Here is a 16,233-nt window from a genome sequence, read left to right as displayed (position 1 = left end):
CTACACTTTGGTTATCCTGAACTAATAACAAGTAAAACTGAACTTTTGTTCTTGTTGAATATTAAATGCTGATATTATTGTAGTGTATATGCGATTTGTACTCATAATGAAGTAAAGTTAAGTTATCCTGAAGTAATAACTAGTAAAACTGAACTTCTGTTCTTATTGAATATTAAATGTTGATATTATTGTAGTATATATGCTGACTTGTTTGCACATTAAAATGAACTACATATTCTTTTTAATGAAGTAATAAATTGATAAGATGAAGTAATAAATTATAATAATGAAGTAATATCATTGATTTGTTTATACAGTTAGGTTTATTACCAAAATGAAGTAATAAAACATGAGAATGAAGTAATAAACTGATAAGATTCTGTAATATAAATGATATGTTTTCCTTTTAATTATAATCTAGTTAGTATGAAGTATTGAATTCATAAAATGAAGTAATAAGTTATGATAATTAAGTAATATAAATGATCTGTTTACACAGTAGGTTTTATTACTAAAATGAAGTAATAATTCATAATAATGAAGTAAATCACTGTTAAAATGAATTAATAAAATATTATCATGAAGTAACATCTTTAACTGATGTGTTGTTTGCATATTAAAGTATGCCATCAATTCGACTAAATTGTTGTTATAATGAAGTAAAGTTAAGTTATCCTGAAGTAATAATCATTAAAACTGAACTTCTGTTCTTATTGAATATTAAATGCTGATATTATTGTAGTGTATATGCTGACTTGTTTGCACATTAAAATGAACTACATATTCTTTTTAATGAAGTAATAAATGATAAGATAAAGTAATAAATTATAATAATGAAGTAATATCATTGATTTGTTTATACAGTTAGGTTTTATTACTAAATGTTGGTGAGGAATTGACAAAAATATGATCTCTGCATGTATAATAAAATATATGTTATTTTTAGTTGTGTATCATATGTAAGTGTAATAAAATTAAATCATATGTGAAGAATACAAACCAACGTCTCTGGAATGTCACTATAATTGGTTGTGAGATCATTGTCGTCGCCATTTTCAGAGTTATCTAGTACAACAATTCCATTTCTTTTGAAGCAAAAGCAAATACCATAATAATGCTCATTCGCACATATGGGGAAAAAGACCTATGTAATGAAGTAAAAGATCACTCGAATGAAGTAAAAAACTGGGAGAATGAAGTATTGTTAAATATCTGAAGAATATGAAACAACACAGCAGCTGAGTACAAAACAGTAAATAACTTCATTTTTTCAAATTACTACTTTATAAAAAATTAAGATACTTCAGAATGATGCTTGTACCGTGTCCACATGTTCCCATTTGAAATTCGGTATTTCCTTCACTAAGAATACTATGTTACTTCATTTAATGTGCAAACAACACATCAGTTAAACATGTTACTTCATTATAATAGTTTATTACTTCATTTTTAGAGTCATTTACTTCATTATAATGTTTTATTACTTCATTTTAGTAATAAAAACCTATTGTATAAGCAGATTATTTATATTACTTCATTATCATAACTTATTACTTTATCTTATCAATTTACTACTTCATTAAAAAGAATATGTACTTCATTTTAATCTGGAAACCACACATCAGTTAAGTTTAATCCTAAAATCCTAAACCCATACAACACAGTATATAGATAGTTCATATTTAGTGTCTATTACTTCATTACAATGCTTTATTACCTCATTTTACGAATTTACTACTTCACAGGATAATATATTAGTGCTTTAACTTCATTTTATCAAATTACTACTTCATAACAAATATTTTTTATACCTTTTTCCTCAGGAATTTTTCTTCCAGTAGCTGTCTTCTTGCGATGATATTTTAGTCCTACATCTGTTTCGATTAAAATCGGAAACAAATTTCAGAATATAATGAAGTAAATTAAGATTAAATATCTGGAAAGCTTAAAAGTGTATTACCTTCATCGGAAGTTCTGGTGTGACGCAATTGGCGTCCACTATCGCCCGAGGACTTCCTTGTGTCAACCATTTCGATTTTTCCAGATGAATAGCTTTGAATCGTCTATTTGGAGTAGAAGATGACCGTCAATTTAGATAAACAAATCAACGTCGATTTGGAGATAGAAATCAGCGTCGATTTGGAGAAGAGCTTCGTCGATTTGGAGAAGAAATAGAGAGAGAAGTGAAGACGGAGAAGAAATAGAGAGAGAAGTGAAGACAAACAATCCGTGAATGCAAACCGCGTGAAGTAAAATTCATCTATTCAAATTTTTTTACCCTACATGTATTTTGACCAAAATACCCCTGGATTGAAGTAAATTAATTACTTAATGAAGGAGTGAAATTATTAAAGTATTGTCTAATCTCATCCATTAAAAACTAAATCTAAGGGTCCTAATTTGGTCTCTAGTTCGGTCTTTAAGAGTGGATTTGTGGATAATAGGACTCTATATATATATATATATAGGGTCTTGTTAGGTTGAGATTTATCAACCTAATTGAGAATTGAGATGCAATCTCAGTCATTCATCCAAAATATTTGTGAAATGTCAACAGCATGTAGTTTATGTCAACAGAGGGGTATAATTGTAATTTTATTAATTTTTTTATTTTATTTTTTTTAAATTTTTTAAATTTTTTTTTGTTTTTATATTATTATTTTTTTAATTTTTTTTCAACTACATATACTATTCATGTCAACTACACATCAAATGTCAACAACTTTATTCAATAAATACTATTTAACATGAATTGTACATGTAGTTGACATTATATTGTGTAGTTAACATGAATTGTATATGTAGTTGACATGGATTGTACACATAGTTGACATTATATGTGTGTAGTTGACATGAATTGTATATATAGTTGAAATAAATAAATAAATAAATAAATTTAAAAAAAAACAAAAAATAAATTTAAAAATAAAAAAAATAAAAAAAAATAAAAAAAATAAAAAAAATTAATTTAAAAAATTTTTAAAAAAATTAATAAAAAATTAAAATTAAAAATTAAAAAAATATTTATTGAATAAAAATTACTATGATATTACCATTCTGCCCTTTCATAATTAATTAATCTAAAGATATTTTCCATGTGGAAAAATCTGGACCACTCATTTAATAAAAATGAGTGGCTGATATTGCATCTCATTTCTCAATTAGCATAAAAAAATCTCAATTGATCACAATCCTATATATATATATATTTAGTTAATTTTAAAGTTAATGTAGTGTATAAAGAAGTTTTAAAAATGATGAGTAATTATCCATTGTATTTAATTCTTTATTGTGATAGATTTTATCTTCCTACTCCATGATTTGTTGTTCAAACATTATATTATATGATATATTTCAAATTTATTATGCTTCAATATTATTTGTATAGATTTTTTATTCTCATATAACTAAAATTGTTACGCATATTGTTCATTATTAATATTAATTCTAATTTATTTAATTAATTTAAAATTAGATATTAATATGTGCATAACACATGCGTGATAAGAGAAATCATCTGAGTATTTTTTACCATGCATGCATCAAAAGCAATTTTCTTTTTTCTTCGCGGGCTTTTCACTTGGTTCTAGCAATTTTTTAAAATTTATTTTAAATTTGTATTGGCTCTAAAATAATTGAAAAAAGGTTACAAACAAATATTTGAGTTTACAAATGGTATAAGATTGAAAAAAAAAATTGTATAAGAAAAAAATGAAGGCTTAATTTGTTGTGGGTGCTAAAGTTGTAATAGAATAAAAAATAAGTGCTGACTATATGTATATTACAAGCAACTAAAATATTGTAATCAAGCCATCTATGTATTCGTTATATCCTCAATCTGTCATACGTAGTCATATTAAATGAGTAAAAAGACAAAAGACTAAAATATACCCCCGTCTCATAAAAATAGACCATATTTTCTTTTTCGTCCGTCCCATAAAAATAGTCCACATCTATTTATGGAAATCTTTTTCTCCTTCTTTTTCCTTTATCATTTATGGGCCCCACAATCCACTACACAATTTCAACTACTTTTTTTTTGTATGCTCTTACTTTATCAATTACACATTAAAACTCGTGTCGACCCCAAATGACCTATTTCTATGAGATGGAGAGAGTATCATCTCCGTCTCATAAAAATATGTGTATTTCTATTTTCGTTTGACCCATAAAAATATGGGTATTTGCATTTATAAAAAGTTGTCCTCAAATCATTATCCATATAAATCAATTTATTTATAACTTATACCACTATGATCCACCATTACAACCCATTAACACAATAATAACATGAGTCTCACTATCCATTAACACTACTTTAATTACTTTTCTCCTCATCTCCCTTAGTCTACCATATTTTCGTACATTAATTTTCGTACCCTTTCAAATGTCCATATTTTTTATGCGGCGGAGGAAGTAATACTATAGTTATTTATTATATAAATATAACATCAATCAGAGTGGCGCAGCGGAAGCGTGGTGGGCCCATAACCCACAGGTCCCAGGATCGAAACCTGGCTCTGATAAATCAGATGTAGCTTCCTATGTTTTTTGTGTAATTACATTTTTTTTTTCTTGTTATAATTTCCTAAGAGGGCGGTTGGTACCCATGGAAGTAATTTTTATAGTTTCCTAGATAGTGGGCTTTTCACATGCATATGGACAGTCTTTTTGGTGATTATATTGTGTTTGGTGCAAACCGTATATCCCTGAAAGCCCGCGGCTAGTTGTTTGGTTGAAAGCCTAAGTTTGTGAAAATAATTATGAAATGCCTAAACTGCCCCTCAGTTGAGTTTGGAATGACTTAAAGTCATCAGTTCTAATTTGGGCGAATGGCTTAATTTGGCAAAGATCAAGTCCTAATTCGACGATGAGGAATATAGTGGTGGAGAGGGCGGCGGAGGTCGGAGTGGCAGGGGAGTAGAGGAGAAGGTGTGTGAGGAGATGGAGAGGGGCATTGATGACGGGGGGGATGGGGATGTAGCTTCCCATGTTTTTTGTGTAATTACATTTTTTTTTCTTGTTATAATTTCCTAAGAGGGCGGTTGGTACCATGGAAGTAATTTTAATGGTTTCCTAGATAGTGGGCTTTTCACATGCATATGGACAGTCTTTTTGGTGATTATATTGTGTTTGGTGCAAACCGTATATCCCTGAAAGCCCGCGGCTAGTTGTTTGGTTGAAAGCCTAAGTTTGTGAAAATAATTATGAAATGCCTAAACTGCCCCTCGGTTGAGTTTGGAATGACTTAAAGTCATCAGTTCTAATTTGGGCGAATGGCTTAATTTGGCAAAGATCAAGTCCTAATTCGACGATGAGGAATATAGTGGTGGAGAGGGCGGCGGAGGTCGGAGTGGCAGGGGAGTAGAGGAGAGGGTGTGTGAGGAGATGGAGAGGGGCATTGATGACGGGGGATGGGATGGGGGTGGGGGCTGTGGTAGATTCTGGTTGCATAGCAGTAGCCGATTTTGGGTTCGGTGGAGTGGGTTGATTGAGTTTCTGCCATGGAAATCGGAGGTAATTGTTGCTGGAGATTAAGGTGTGAAGCGGATGAAGGAGTGGGTTGATTGTTGAAGAGTCGCGAAAAGTCAGCGAGGTGTGTTTGAAATTAAATCTCCCGATCCAGAGAATCCACTAGACACCGGGTCTAGGAACTCAGAGAATCCTTGGGTAACCTATCGTTGGGCACACAATCACTTCCTTCGCCCTTCAAAACCCTCAACCCGCTATAGCTAAAAAGATTAGTACAGGGAAGTAGGGATCGAATCCACAGAGACAGATGTGTAAGTAAACATGCCCAAAGACCTGGAAGCTATTTTTGGCTGCGGCCACGCAATTTTCGGGGTTGAGCTTTAATTCCTAGACTGAGTAAATATAATATTCTATTCTAACAGCTAGATCTAGGTAGGGACATGCATGATGACTGAAAGTAATTGAAATGACTACTTGACTGGGTAAACGACTTCCTGAACTAGCCTAGACAGACGAAAAGCGAAACGTGGGGACCATTTCCTAAAACGGCATAGTACGACGGAAAAAGTTGCAAATTAACTAACTAAAGGACTAACTAACAGCGACACCATCTTCTCTAACTTTTATCACAAAACAACCGGTGAAAAACAGAGCAAACAAAGATCAAAACAGGGCAGACGAAATCAAACCGATGGACACAAAGAACGACTATAACTAACACAGATCCATGACTACTAGACGAGGCAAACAAGTAAATAGAATTCAAAACGTCATAACCATGCAAATGCGACAGATATATACGTCGGATGCTTCATCCACTCCGGATCCAAGCCATCCACAACAATCAAACACCATTTCCATCTCCGATCTTCACAGATTCAACTATATTCAACCGATCAACCACAACCTCCAAGCAACTCAAACTCAAAACTCAAATCAACCAACAATATCCATCAAAGCAAACAAATAAAAGGACAATATCATAACTGAAACCAAAATAGAAATCTCCATAGCAAGATACAAAGTATCCAACGAGAGAATAACAAAACACAACCGAGCTTCGAACAACGAAGACTCGGGAAAATACGGAATATAAACTGAAAGCAAATAACGATTGTATCTTCGCCTCCGTAGAGATGGTGTTACACCACAACTAGATCCGAAACGTGAACTCCCCAGAATGATTCCCCTCAAGTGTGTGTAGAGAAAAATGGAAAAACTAAGCTAAGAGCCGATGTGGAAAAAGAGATATCTTCATGTTGATCGCGTGCTCTTATTTATAGTAGGTAGAGCTTCTAGACTGTTCTTGTAATTCCCATTTTTCCCTCTAATTGGATGCTCCTTAGTCTAGTAACTCTTCCTTCTTCCGCTCACTTTTCCCGCCAGCTTCTTCTTCCAGGCAATCTTCGTCTTCTTCCTGGGGCTGGCGATTTCTCTACACACCTGGCTTATAAAATCTTGTTAGACCCAGGAAAGCACAAAATTTATCCCTATAACCAATGCATGAAATTAGCCTTATCAATTGTTCATGGAAATTGAGTGGGTTGATTGTTCCATGGGCGAGACTGAGTGGGTTGATTGTTCACGGAATCGGCATCCTTGACGCGAACAAATTGAATTCAACAAATGAATTATGATTTTGCCCAAATAAATTAGGATTTCGCTGAAACCTGATGCAGAGATCAAGTCCAATTTGGCAAAGGAGTGAAATTAGAACGACGAGGATGACGATTGTGTGAATAGTTGCTTGAATTTGGAGAGGGACGAGGATAAATTTGGGATAAGTGTTTGTTTTCAGGAGGAGGGAGAAAAGGATCAATCCTTATACTGCCTGTGATAGAGTTACACAACCTATAAGAATAGTAGTAGCTGGAAGCCTACAACCTGAATGTTTTTATCAGGTCGTGGGAATGTGTTTCAAAGCTACCAAACACAAGTTAAAGGCTGTAAACAGTGTCTTTCCAAGGCTTTTCAAGCCTACCATCCAAGGCCTGAGTATTCAATCTTATATTCATTGTTATTAATTTTATAAGAATAAGTCTTTGAGAATAAAATATGTCCAAATTTCATAATTTTTGCATGTAATATTACTTAATTTATTAGTTTTGGATCTTAAAAATTACTACGAGTTTGTTCATATTTTGTTACGAATTGACAACTTTTGAATGTTTATAATATTAGAATTTCATTTGTGATAGGTATTGTGATGTTCTAAGTTTATATTTTTCTAAGAATTGGCTGGGCCTTCGAATTTTTACGATGTTAGAAATTTTATCTGCGTTAGATATTGCGATGATTCTAACGCAGACTTTGGACGATATAAACAGTGAAGGACGAAACATTAGTGATTTTGAAGTCCATCTTCAAATCCTCAAAATCTCCTTTGAAACTCGCCCATGAAATTGTAAGTGAACAACAAATTTTGAAGATAAAGCTAGCTCTTGGATTATAAGTTATAACTGTGATGACGTTGCTCCTCATAATTGCCCACATCAATGGCCTCCAATGAGCAAATGGATATTGATTAATTAAGATGAAGTCGTGACAACACAAGTGAATGGTCAAAGTTTTGGGATGAGAACCTTTGTTTTTCTTTTAACTTAAATTTTTTTTATATGTTGTAAAATAAAAAATAATTACCAAAATGTTTAAACATCTATAACTATAAGTGTGTTTATTGTGAAATTAGTATTAATGCACATATGGGAATAATGTTTTTATACTTCATAAACATTTTTCATCTATTTTTTTTTCTATCACAGCGTCATCGTTAAGCTACAATTTTTAAACATTTTTACAAAGCCTTCCTTAGCGTGTCCATAATAGTAGAACAGTCACGTCACAACCACAAAAAGAACTTCTTTGCTTAGTCATCACAATCATGCCTCAGCCACATAAAACTTGTTGACATATTTTAATTCGGTCAATGGATTTGAGAAAAATTTAAGATTGAAATGGAATGATAAAAATGAATAGGGGATAGGTATTTTATAGATAAAAATTAAAGAATTAAAAAAAAAAAAAAACAAAATTGACCGTCGTGGCAGTCTCACGGCTAACAATAGGCCACTGCGGCTCCGCCGCGCGACTGCCACCATCCAACCCGGCGCAGCCGGGTTCTTGGCTGTCTTCCCACCGCCGCGGCGCCTACGCGGCTTCCCTTCTTTCATAGTAGTAGAGTTATTTACTTATTTTGCCATTTTGCTATATTACATAGTAGAGTCATTTCTATTTTTAGTAAAAAATGAATACATTGCTTCTCATTTATTCTACTTTCTCTTATACAGTATTTTATTCTCTTTTCATATCTCCACCATTTTCATTTTTTAATTCTTCATTTAATTAAATTCCTTAATTTACACTTTTTAATTAAATTGAGGGCTAAAAAAAACACCTTAACCGTGCAAGGGAAGAAATAGTAGTACGGAGTACTATTTAATTGACTTAAAACTCATTTAAAACATAAATTTTCAAACCCAGTCACCGTACCGTGTAAAACAAACGCTACCTAAATCCCCCTTCTTCTTCTGAGCTCCCACACTCTTCCACTCCCCAATTTCGAATTCGCGCGCAGAAAATTCTACAAATTTCTCCGCGATTGAAGCAGCAGAATAAAATGCCTGCGGATTTATGCACTCAACGCCCACTCTTCGGTGGCGCCATCTCCTCCACCTTTCCGCTTCGCTTCCAGGTTTATATTGGTGGAGTATTTTTTTTTCTTTTGATGTTTAATTTCCCCTTCTGTACTGCTTTTTTAAAAAAACAATTAATTTGTTCGATTTAATGAAGTTTCAATTTACTGTTTATGCAGGACGTAAGCAACATGCGCCAAGTTCCTGATCATCAGGTCAGAGACTTCCTGAATGATTAATTTGCCTTTCCTCCGATTTCGTTGTTTTCTTTTGTATTTTATTAATCAAATTGCTGCTGTAGGAGGTTTTTGTTGATCCAGCGCGCGACGAGAGCTTAATATTTGAGCTCCTCGACTTGAAGACAGATGTGGCGGATCACGGAAGTGCCACGTGGTTTCTTCAAGACCTGGCTAATGAGCAAGATGCTGAAGGAGCAACGGTACAATCAGAGTTCTTTATCTCACCTCTTTTTTCTTATAATTTCTGTAAAGATTTCGAGTTTCATGCTGCTACGTGGCTCAATTGGACCAATTGTTTGCATCTCATGCTACTCCAACGAATTAGTGAAGTTTAGGAAGTCGATAATATCAAGTTATTTTGTTGTTTTAGTTCACTGTCGATCCATTCCCTACCACATTTGAACTTTCTCTTTGATGTTAATCGCCAGTTGTTTGATGACTAGTTATTTAATACTTTGTCAGAGAAGTTTGTCATTATCATGGTCGATGCTAGCTTCGAATTAGCTGTTTTGGTGATAGCACTGGTTTAAATGATGGTGATAGAGAGGTTATCTTTACGGCCTTATTTTGGGCTTAAAGTACTTCGGTTAGATTTGGATTCCATTATATCAACTCTGGTGGTTGTTTGGATTGGGAAATGTTTCTGATTTGTAGTATTATTTTGTGTTTTAAATTTCTTTGTTCTAAAGTTACTTGGATGGGATTTCAATTATTTTCTAGCCTTTCTTTAAATCCATAGCTCCAAATCCAAATGCAACCTCAGGTCACATCAGAACAAAGTTTTCCAGTACGATGGTGTTTTCGAGTAGTTTTTTGAGTTATTTGGTTGTAGATATCATCCTCCATTTTGCATTTCAAATCCCTAACTCTAAATGTAGCCTCAGGTTGTGGTGATGGAAGTTTGTCTTATATGACTCTATGAACTTCACGATAAAAACTTTTTCTTGAGTATGATATGACTCCTTTTGTGGAAAGCTATCAGGGAATCCAAGTTTTGTGAGTTTCAATTTTATCCTAAAGAAATTGTAGACAGAGTCTTTCAAGATTTTAGTTTGTCCTTGAGGATTTAGAGATGAAATATATCTAAAATTTATACAGGTTTAACTTTGAAGCCAGGTTGTTGTAGTGGAATTAAGTTTAGATCTGATTACCATTGTCATTTACTAGCTGATGACAGATTTTCTCTGTTCTTTAGTTCGTAATGTAGATTTTGCTCATTTAAAGGCCTATTTCTATTAATTTCTTTTCATTCAGGAAGAACATAATTCTGAGAACTGAAGTTAATGATGTTATGATCCTGCATCTGTAATTCTATTATTTTCAACTTTTGTGTTCGTGTAACACAACACGGTCATCATGTAATTTATTGACAGAGATGAAAATTTTCACTCTATAAATTATTTTCTAGATCTTATTTGCTGACAATTTATGTTGTTGTATAAAAAACATTAAATGTATAGCTGATAAGTTTAAAATCTTGAGTTTCCTTCATAATAGTTGCATCGGCTTGTTCTATAAACCAGGTGCTTGAACAATCAGGTGTATTTGAGGCTGATGCACTACGATTTAGAGACAGTCCTGCTGTTATTACAACTGCAGTTGGTCAGATGGTATGTACAGTCTTTTACTAATTGGTACTAGTACTATTTTGTATGCATTAAGAGTGATATCATAATGTATCTAGTTTGTGATATAAAGAACTTAACCAGCCCACTCAACCCTCTGGAGCCTATCCCTAAAAGAAAAATGTACTGTGTTAAAACGCACTTCTCCTCGAACCTCAGATAATCATTTCATATATTATTTGCTTGCATGATCCTGTGTTAGTAGTTACACACCCCATTTATTATCTCCCTACTTCTGGAACATGTCTATCGAAAACATTTTCAGTACTGGATTTCTTGCCAACAATTCAAGATTGCCATCAATTAAGCCCTCTGCTTCTGCTGCTTGCTGACATTCAAGTTCTGCTAACCTGATATAGATCCTTGAACTAGTGCGAGTTGTTTCTTAGTGGCTAGGTAGTACAAGTGTACAACCATTAAATATCTAGCAAGAGATTCAAGGATATTGAGGTTGACATTGTGTGTTTGGTGTTTAATTCCTATAATAATTTATCAGCAAACTTCATTTTTGCTACGCTCCATTTTCAGGCCATATCTAAAGGTAGACAGGGAAGAGATGCTCAAAACCTAGTTAAGGTAAACTCGCCATTTCATCTTCCGAGGAGAATTATCTCAAGATATTTGGTTGGGACCTTAATATACGTTATTTCCAGGTTTATCTGGCTAATTTGCGCCTCAAGGATGTTGGTACTGATGTTCTGATTACTGCATACGAGCCCGTGATGATAAAGTAAGTAGATTCTTTACTACTCCCGCCCAATTGCACATATTGATTCTCTCTCAGGTGCCAACTGCTTTCTAGTATCTGCTCTTCTTCCTGGCTCATCTTCTGCATCCCTTCTTGCAGCCCTTTGAGTGAGAGTGCTGCAACCGTCGGTGCCGGCTTAGCCGTGCCTGCTGCACAGTCCGGATGCATGCCGATGGAGGAGGTCTTCAGAGGTGCCATCTCTAGTTTCAAGGTGAATGACTGGAGTCTTTTTGGTGCCGTGGCTTGAGCTAGGCATCTTGCTTACGTTACAGTTTCCGCTGTTTGTCTTTTATCTAGAATCGTCGGCATTTCGATACATGTTTGTCTTTACGAAGAAAAAGTATCCAAGATAATAGTGTTTTATATGGAGTATTAATCTTTGAACAATAATATAAATGTACACTGATCAATAGTCAAGGATATGGAAATTCTCTTAAGCCGGCGAAAATGATAGATTGATGTCAGACACTTTTTATAGTTCAAAGTCAGAATTGGAAAAGCTTGAATCTTTTTCCTATTCATATCAATAGGTAATAAGTGATGGTGTTTGAAAAAAATTGTTAGTGTAATATATTTGAGTTGTTTTCATACAATAAAGTCTAGTGCAACTGTTTGTGTACATAGGTAGTCAATTCACATCAATTCAATAATTGCTAGTATTTGTACACGTACACAACGCACTACAACCTTTCATCAAATCTTCATCCGTCATTTATATTCAAACTTTATGTAAAATATGTGTGGGGGCGATTTCGTCGATGCTGCAATGTGTAATATGCGACTAATTAATATGTTTAGGCAAAGTTATACTACCACGTTATTCATTCATATATCATGATTAGTAAAAATGGAACGGGAAGAAGTTATTAATTTATAATAAGCTCAAAGTTTTGCCCAACTGTAACCTTGTCGGTAATAAATAATGAAAGGGCCCTTTAGCCATCAACCCATGTTCTCAATATTGTGTTCTTGAGCTGTATGATTTTTTTCATTGGACAAAAAATACTAGTGTCAACTCATTACATGTAAAATACAAAATGGTCTTAAGATTATTTGTTGGAATTGATTATATTTAGAGTTGGAGTCGGATTTGACTTTTGAAATAGTACAACTGAACCCTTTGTACCAAGCTTGGATATCAATTTGCCATCGAAATTAAGGTGTTAGAAAATACAGCTTTTAAATTGAATATTATGTTGCCCAAATTTATAAATCATGTTAAAATTGGCAAAAATACTAGTATTTGAAATTTGAAAAGGGAATGCTAATAAGTCAAGCTAGTCATTAATTAAATTGAAAGTTCATCTTTTTCTTGCTTTACATTAAATTTGAATGTAACACGAGACTTTTGAGAAATAAAAGACCAAAATACATTGTGAAAGTAAATAGATTTAGGAAAGGAAAGAGATGGGTAAAATGAAGAAGATATGCATTAATTCCGACAAATAGTTGTGCATGATTAGATAAATTAGTTAGAGGATGGTAAGCCATCTTGATCATCTGTATAGGACAAGTCATGGCACGTGATTATCTCCCAACAACCATCATTGACCTAATCTCCATGCCCCCCATCAATTCATCCATATATATTTATATCTCCACAAATAAGTTTTCCCTCAAAATCAACCCAATAAATTAGGAGTAATTTTGAGAGAAAACGGCTGGTAGATTTAGCAACTTCTCGCACTAGTTTTAGGCCGAAAAAGGTAACACTAAATTGAACTAGCTAGTGTTTTTATGTTTGTAGTGTTTATCATCATTTTTTGATGATATCCACACACACATAATGTAAACAATAGTAGTAGCAAATATAATTAGGATTTGTATTTCTCCATTAGTGAATGAATATTGAAACTGTATATGAAAGCAAAATATTGTTTTTTCTCAAGGTTTTCAATTAACTATTTCACATGATGGCGCCATATTCCTAATCTAGATAATAATCTCACTTGTCGTTCAAATTATGAATTTGTGGATAAGATTGTGCCATCAATTAATAGTACTGTTTCCTTCAAGTGTGTGTCTTTACATAGGTTATATGACACTAAATATTTAAATGATAAGAAGAATATGGAGCAACGAATTATTGAAATAATGGAGATATAAAGCACCGTCAAAAAATCTTCTTAATTTAGTGCTTCATGGATTCCTAATGAAATATTAAACATATATATTGTGATGAATAACAATCATCGAATCAGAAAATGAGGCCATTAATTAACGACGATTATAGCTAATTTATAAGCAAGATATTTAGTTTAACAGAGAAAAGATATGCTGCATAATAAATATGGGCTACTGTGAGCGACTAAATCACACGTACACACGTACGGTACTTTCCTTATTTTTAGAAATTTACTAATAAAATATAATTCCCTTTCATCTATTTCCATGTCAGCAAAATTATTTATTTTCTTTAATAGCTTTCCTTTATGGATTTGTCCTTTTTAATTATTTATCTTTCTACCAGCGCATGAATACTGCTCCTAATTAACTTTCTTCTTCACCTAAACTAGACTATTTCATGGTTAGTTTCTGTTCAAATAAAATAGCATCGTTTTTTTTTTGTTTTACTCTTTAGTTTTGATGATCTTAAAAAATAGTGCTACATTTTTTCAATTTAATGATTTAAATGAGATTTAATTTCTCAATGTAAAACTACGTTTCCAATTACTTTTAACTAGTATTGCAAAAGTTTTGGAATAAAAATCATTAAGGACTCAACTCAGATTTTGAATACATTAGGCTTTGAAAGGATGAAATTAATTAGATGCATGAAGTATTATGAAAAGATAAGATGTATTCTTATAAAATCTGTTTCAATACAATAAAACCATCAAAAGATTAAATATTGTCTTAGCAACACTAAGCGAACAGAATTAAAAAAATCACTAGCTATGGACATCAAGCTTTTTCATTTGCATATTCGTTGATGTCGTGATGGTCATCTGCAACTGATCTGAAATATAAAGATGAGAGCAAAAACAGTAAATTAAATTTATTGGTCATTAAAACAACTAAACAATGTAAATAATGGATCCCAACAATAATTTACACACCTGTCTTGCAACTTTGGGCAATTACGTTTATCATGTGATGCACCACGTAGTCCACAGCCACGACAAGCCCTAGTCTTTAAAATTGACTTCTCTTTTGATGATAACATTCGCTTACCACATCCTTTTGATCTTATCTTAGAAGGATCACCAATGTTTTTGGTTTTATCTAAGCTCTTCCTTGTTTGACTTCCGTGCATAGTTGTTGGACTAATACCCATCTCCTTGATTTTACCATGTATGTAATCAAGTTGTTCATCCAAAAACTTTGTCCCCTCGTCAGTCAAAGATGCATAATCAATTAGTGTTGAGGCCTTATAAGATAACTTGGCTCGTCGTGAGATCAAAAATCTTGTTGGATCATCATTGCAGTTTTCATCATCTAATATATAAGCAACACCACTCTTTGCTTCTCGTGTCCATCGCTTAAGGATATACTTGTCAGGTAGTTCAAATATTTGGTTGACACGGAAGAAAGCTAGCATATGTCTGCACGGAATACCATCAAACTCAAATTTCCCACAATTACATGAGATATGGTCACTATTTTTATCATGCATCAGTAGCCTTGGTTTTGAGGACGAACTACTTTGGAAACTCATCACATTGTAAATCACAATATCATCTCTGATAGAGGTCTGTTGCACAAAGTAACCATGACTTCGACTCATTTCATCTTGAAATTCCGTCCATTTTTTTTCGTGTACACTTTAACCATTTGAGCTTCCATCGGCCAATTTGTTTTGATTTTTGGTTGCTCATTCATGTCAACATGGTCTGCAACTAACTCATTGTGTCTTTGACGTCTTAGTGCCCGATTGAATCGTGTGATAAAATCCATCAATGAGTTCTTGTGAGAGACATACTTTTTAAAAAATGAATGCGAACTCTCTGATCTCTGACTACTTGACATCCCTGCAAAAAAAACATGACTAAAATATGTCGGAACCCACTTATGTCGCAGCCCATACATCAACAATATCCAACTATTTTGTTCCAAGTTAGCACATCTAATAACCTCTTTCCATCCATTCTCAAATTCCTCAGGAGATGTTGAATTTTTAATAACATTCCTTATGCTCTGATAATGATCTCGGAAAGTCACTGGAGAAATCTTCTCTGGAAATTTGTTCAATATGTGCCACAAACAATAACGATGCACTGTTTCTGGCAGAACTTGTGCAAGTGCTTTCGTCATAGCAGGATCTTGATCAGTAATGATTGCTTTTGGTGCATCACTTGGCATAGCTTCCATAAACTTATTAAGCAACCAAATATACGATTCTGTCTTCTCGTCACTTAGAAATCCACATCCAAAAACTATCGTTTGATGATGATGATTAACCCCTACGAAAGGCGTAAAAATCATTCCGTACTTATTAGTGTTATAAGTGGAATCAAACACAACAACATCACCAAATGCTCCATAAGCCCTCCTTGATTTAGGATCTGCCCAAAAAC

At 33.4% G+C, this 16,233-nt stretch overlaps 1 protein-coding gene, 1 long non-coding RNA gene and 1 other non-coding gene across 3 annotated transcripts; 2 read left to right on the top strand and 1 right to left on the bottom strand.

The window, feature by feature from the left end:
- The first annotated feature begins 4,454 nt into the window (after window positions 1-4,454).
- Window positions 4,455-4,526, top strand: TRNAM-CAU. The gene has a single exon. It is a non-coding gene; the product is annotated as a tRNA-Met (tRNA).
- A 1,933-nt stretch (window positions 4,527-6,459) lies between these two features.
- LOC125203094 lies at window positions 6,460-7,389 on the bottom strand. Its single transcript, XR_007173296.1, has 2 exons — window positions 7,143-7,389; window positions 6,460-7,070 (listed from the first exon to the last, which is right to left on the bottom strand). It is a non-coding gene; the product is annotated as an uncharacterized LOC125203094 (long non-coding RNA).
- Window positions 7,390-8,953: 1,564 nt separating this feature from the next.
- Window positions 8,954-12,153, top strand: LOC125204613 (ran guanine nucleotide release factor-like). The gene is made up of 7 exons (XM_048103321.1): window positions 8,954-9,163; window positions 9,284-9,319; window positions 9,406-9,543; window positions 10,867-10,953; window positions 11,497-11,544; window positions 11,622-11,698; window positions 11,816-12,153. Exons 1-7 carry the CDS (start codon window positions 9,089-9,091, stop codon window positions 11,961-11,963), a joined length of 609 nt encoding a protein of 202 aa, XP_047959278.1. The 5' UTR covers window positions 8,954-9,088; the 3' UTR covers window positions 11,964-12,153.
- The last annotated feature ends 4,080 nt before the right edge of the window (window positions 12,154-16,233 follow it).

This window comes from Salvia hispanica, chromosome 2, assembly GCF_023119035.1.
Source record: "Salvia hispanica cultivar TCC Black 2014 chromosome 2, UniMelb_Shisp_WGS_1.0, whole genome shotgun sequence".
NCBI lineage: Eukaryota > Viridiplantae > Streptophyta > Magnoliopsida > Lamiales > Lamiaceae > Salvia > Salvia hispanica.
The sequence above is the reverse complement of the archived record's forward strand: the minus strand, read 5'-3'. Positions and strand labels throughout refer to the sequence as shown.

What these genes read in the sequence shown, in the direction of transcription:
- LOC125204613 (XM_048103321.1), top strand. Translation starts at nt 9,089, where the DNA reads ATGCCTGCGGATTTATGCACTCAACGCCCACTCTTCGGTGGCGCCATC. An exon ending in GCCAAGTTCCTGATCATCAG is followed by an intron (nt 9,320 to 9,405) that starts GTCAGAGACTTC and finishes TTGCTGCTGTAG; the next exon opens with GAGGTTTTTGTTGATCCAGC. An exon ending in AAGATGCTGAAGGAGCAACG is followed by an intron (nt 9,544 to 10,866) that starts GTACAATCAGAG and finishes TCTATAAACCAG; the next exon opens with GTGCTTGAACAATCAGGTGT.